This window comes from Coregonus lavaretus (genome assembly GCF_964263955.1).
Source record: "Coregonus lavaretus genome assembly, contig: HAP1_SCAFFOLD_7049, whole genome shotgun sequence".
Lineage (NCBI taxonomy): Eukaryota > Metazoa > Chordata > Actinopteri > Salmoniformes > Salmonidae > Coregonus > Coregonus lavaretus.
The window spans coordinates 24153-29138 of NW_028163964.1; the positions used below are offsets into that span (position 1 = coordinate 24153).

The following is a 4986-nucleotide window of genomic DNA, read 5'->3' on the forward strand; positions in this document are numbered from 1 at the left end:
ATTCATTCATTCATCTGTTTTCGTTTCTTCTTGCTTCGATGCAGCATCTGGTGCTGCGCTTTTCGAATGACCCGGGGCTGTTTTTAAAGTGGCAATGTCCGGTTTATTAGTCGCTGTCCTTGCGGTGAAGCGTTCACAAAACAGCAGCGAGTCACGGAAATCGACAGCCCTGAAATATAATCACTAAATCGAGTCCGATAGCCTACCATTCATGTACGGGAGGCTGTGGACTCTCTTTCCGTCTCAGCATAGTCTGTCTATCATCTGTCTATCAGTCTATCATTACGCACAAGCAGTGATGGAACTGTATACTATTATGGCCAAACCACGATACACACTTAAACAGATAAACCTGCACGCGGATTTCTAAACAAACGAAACCAGATAGAATGGCTATGAGGTCAAAATGACGAGGACCTAAACTGACAATATAATCTTCACATGGAATGGAACCACAACGAATCTATTTGTGAATCTTCATGCTTTAAAAAATCAATCACCGGTATAGCCTACTAACATGATTTAGCCTACCTCTAGGCTATCATGAAAGCGACTATAGAGCAATACACGTAGGCTATCAATTCGGGCACTGTTTCTGGGCTGGAGTTATGCACCTCGTCGAAAGTATAAAGCGCAAGCCGACCGAGGTGATGCCTCCACCGGTCAAGAATTGAGGGCTGACCCGGTGTTTGGCTTGGAGATGGGGGTGGGATTTCCAGAGCTTTCCTGTCATTGGTTAATATTTTATTCTGTTGACATGTTTTCTTACTGCTAATGCTTCCGACACCTTATTGTCCACCCCCCTCTCTTCGAGTCTGGCAGGAGCTGTCAAAACCACGCCTATAGAGGCCCACAATTGGTCCAGAAAGCGTAAAATCAGCAATCAAAGGGGCTTGGTTCATTAGTGTTGGGATCGAGGCAGGAAGGACATGTGAGATAGTCACAGTTCTTCAGTGAACAGGGCAAGATCTAACCATTTCAACTCCGTGTCCGTGTGGAATGATTGCTCCAGCCTTCAGAGAGACACATCTTATTTTTCTCAAAGCGACTGGTGGGGAGAAAGAAGGAAACCCCGATTCTGCTTCTCTATCTTTGACTGATATTGTTACTGCACTCTCAAAGCGTCGCTGCTTCTCTATCTTCGACTGATATTGTTACTGCACTTCGTGGAAGTACCAGCAACGGGAGTTTACGTGTAGTATAGGCTAGTTCTTATCAATTCAGTTTTTTTCTGCTAATAACCGTCTATAACCCGTCTATTCATAGGCTATCTGGCACCGTATTCGAAATTACTTCTGTATACTTCTTACAGAAATAACAATACATTATTCTGGAAACTGACCTACTGTTTTTGCCGAGGGGGGAGAATATCACTGTATATCATAATTTCACTTCGATATTTTGGATGCACCGATGAGAGATCCAGTTTTCACAGGGACTGCCATGGCTTATCACCCTTTCCACGCTCACCGGCCGACCGACTTCTCCATGTCAGCTTTCCTAGCGGCGGCGCAGCCTTCCTTCTTCCCGACTCTGACTCTGCCTCACGCGGCTCTCACTAAGCCCATGTCCGACCATCTCGTCGGAGCAGCGGAGGTAGGGCTCCACCCGGCTCTCAGCCACCACCACCAGGCGGCTCATCTCCGCAGCCTGAAGAGCCTGGAGCCTGAGGAAGAGGTAGAAGACGACCCTAAAGTCACACTGGAGGCCAAGGATCTATGGGACCAGTTTCACAAAATAGGAACAGAGATGGTTATTACCAAATCTGGAAGGTGAGAGTGCGCTCTGATAATTATTGCCAGCGAGGCTGACTACAGCGTCATGGTTATTCTCTGTCCATCAATGGCGATTATAGCATGTAAATCTTGGTGGGACAAACATTGTCCATACTGTATAGGCTTTGTGTTCAGATTTATTCTGTAACGCTACAGCAAGATTACAGCGAAATAATATTACAGGGCCTGCTGTAGGCTAGACTGGCTCGATGTGATTGTGTTTTTCATTGTAGTCTATTGTCTGTTCTTTAATTTATAGGCCTAGTTTATCATCGAAATAAGTTAATTATTTAACTTAAAAGTGATAAATACAATCACAGTTTTCTTTACTGTTGTGACCTGACTGATAGCATTTTATTTAGTTTCGATGGCACGATTATAATCAAGTTATAATCAAGTTTGGACCGTAAAGGATCAATATTTGCAATATTTTGAAAATGTAGACTGCATTAAGACAAGCCGTTTTGAGTTTAGGCTAGTAGTCTTGCCAGAGAGGGGGGAAAAACTCCCCTGGCTTTAGTCAGCAAAACGAGACCAGTATATGGATCAAACTGCATTCTGTCATGACAGTTGAGCTTCTGGATTTCGTAAACAGACTGCCAGACTTGAAAAAGAGGATTGTGATTTAACCTAAGTGATTGTGTCATGTCATAAATATATTTCACTTGGCTGATTACAGACGAATGCCGGAATATTATAATCAACAATAGAAAATAAATACAGAATACTTTTGGCTATTAGGCCTACAACTATCATGGTATTTGCAAAGTTGCATGTATATAATTCGATGGAATTATTTTATTATGAAGAACAGTTCTGTCAATTAATATTACTTTATAATTTGCCTATATCGATTAAATAGTGTTGCATTTTCCCTGGACACAAAGGAGAGAGCCAGTCGCCTATTGACGTGTTATTACAATGGTATTGCCAGATTTCTGGGTCTTGTCTGACAACATTAAATGTCATATTTTTATGAATAAGCCTACATGGAGTTAATTCCACGCATATTTGTCTGTCTTCCAGGAGAATGTTTCCTCCGTTTAAAGTCAGAATAAATGGTCTTGATAAAAAAGCCAAGTATATTCTATTGATGGATATAGTCGCTGCCGACGACTGCCGTTACAAGTTCCACAATTCTCGCTGGATGGTAGCGGGAAAGGCCGATCCGGAGATGCCCAAAAGAATGTACATTCACCCGGACAGCCCGGCTACGGGAGAGCAGTGGATGGCCAAGCCTGTTGCTTTTCATAAACTGAAGCTGACCAACAATATCTCGGACAAGCATGGATTTGTAAGTACTGTATGTTGACTTTTATTTACATTTAAACACGCAATTGTATTTCTGATTAATAATAATAAATGACACACATTTTATACAGAATATGTTTTAGGTTATGGAGTAACACAGTGTATTTAAAGACACACTGTTGGATGTTTTGAGCGAGATATTTCTATAGTTCTTGAATACTCTCATTCTATTTGCAACATTATTTTAGTAGGGCTAACGTATTGGCACTGTATTTTTCACTATATATATGTATGGCTTAGTATTGCCACGCTGTTGCCACTGTCGACATGCAGGAAGGAAACTGTTCAACTCAATGTCGACATAGGCCTGTTTCCAAATATGATCTCCCAATATATTTTTGTTTAAAGCTCCATAAAAGTAGACTATACATCTAATATCATGAATGCTCTTGTTGTTGGTAGATATAGTATGCTAATGTTACGCATTTACACATTTATAAAACTGAGTTTTACACGATTGTGGAAGAGGATTGAAATCATGATTAAAGTATTAGATTTGCTATTTTTTTAAAGCCTCAAATAAGCGAAGAGGGAGTTCGTGAGAAATGGGGATTATGAGAGTCAGAAATCTGGTCAAGGAAACTGGGCAGAGTGGAAATCGGCTTGGATCCGGCGAGCCTCTGTGGCGTCCTTTGACGTAGTTTTGATAGCTTTATTCTGACCTAGCCTCACTGTTTTGAGCCAGCTTAAGCAGCGTGGAATAAAAACAATGTGTGGATGTAGCCTGTACTCGAACTCGAAGGCCGTTCCTGTTCATGTTTCGCCGTCGGTCCCTAAAGTGCTGTTTGTAGCCTACTGTAAAAATAAACCGCGAAGAAGAGGAAAATGATGGATGCCTCAGAAAGTAGGCTATATAGAGAGAAGCTGCAGTGTTACAGCGTGTGTTCGTTCAATGCTCATAAACCTATGTGCAAACAAACCGACTGTAAACAAATTTAACATTTACATGCCAGATGCATCCAGACGTTTTTGCTAAATGTTGCAGACAGTGTTTTGATAGATCTAGGCCTTTAATTATCCAGCCAGTGTGTATAGGCCTACGTGTTGTAGTAGTTAATGAATGTATAGAATATACATGTGTTATAAATGTTATCAGATACCCAGTAGATTAGCCAGAAGATATGATAATGCAAATATTACATTAAATGTTTATCTTTAACACTGTTTTGTATCTCGATCTATGTTGACCAAAGGTGTGTTCTCTTGCATTCTAAGAATACGCTGTAGGCCAATTCTGAATAGACCTACTCACTGTTATGAATAATACTTTTTTATAAGAAATAATAATAACATATTTTAATCTCATGTGATGTACATTATTGTATTGTATTAATCACTTATGGCCCTAAGAGTTATTTTGAGATAGGCCTAGCATCATATGGTGTCGATGAAATGCTAATAATTCATTTTTTTCCTTCTATCCACAGACGATTCTTAATTCCATGCACAAATACCAGCCCAGGTTTCATATCGTGAGGGCCAACGACATCCTGAAGCTCCCTTACAGCACGTTCAGGACATATGTGTTCCCAGAGACAGACTTCATCGCTGTCACAGCTTATCAAAACGACAAGGTAAGCTATGCAATACGGTAGCCTATACAATACAGTACAATACAGTGGAATTTAACATAGGCTACGTGAATGTTCGAGACCATGAAATTACCTCGGCATTAGAGGTTGGGCCTATATTCACATAAATACCACGATTTTCTATCAGCAATGGGTTAATCTGAGGTTCAATTTAGTTTTAGTTTTGTTTGTTTTTATGCTGTGAAAAGTTGGCTCATTTATGGGTTTTTTTATCTGTAGGACTAAATGCACCTGCCCAATCAAACCGCATGTTGGTCGTCATTGTCAAATGTTAGGGTTAACCTTATGTAACCAGTTTAGCCTACAGT

General features: G+C 40.6%; 1 protein-coding gene across 2 annotated transcripts; it reads left to right on the top strand.

The window, feature by feature from the left end:
- Positions 1-505: 505 nt before the first annotated feature.
- LOC311117624 (T-box transcription factor TBX2b) lies at positions 506-4884 on the top strand. 2 transcript variants are annotated; one of them, XM_084192559.1, is made up of 3 exons: positions 506-1772; positions 2802-3078; positions 4514-4884. In XM_084192559.1, the coding sequence occupies exons 1-3, from the start codon at positions 1414-1416 to the stop codon at positions 4679-4681; spliced, it is 804 nt and encodes a 267-aa protein (XP_084048685.1). In that variant the 5' UTR covers positions 506-1413; the 3' UTR covers positions 4682-4884. The 2 variants fall into 2 exon arrangements, with proteins under 2 accessions (XP_084048685.1, XP_084048686.1); XM_084192560.1 differs by having other exon boundaries at positions 2802-3069.
- Positions 4885-4986: the final 102 nt, after the last annotated feature.

Coding starts and splice junctions, on each gene's coding strand:
- LOC311117624 (XM_084192559.1), top strand. CDS start 1,414: ATGAGAGATCCAGTTTTCACAGGGACTGCCATGGCTTATCACCCTTTC. Junction 1,773..2,801: donor GTTATTACCAAATCTGGAAG/GTGAGAGTGCGC, acceptor TCTGTCTTCCAG/GAGAATGTTTCCTCCGTTTA. Junction 3,079..4,513: donor AGCATGGATTTGTAAGTACT/GTATGTTGACTT, acceptor TTCTATCCACAG/ACGATTCTTAATTCCATGCA.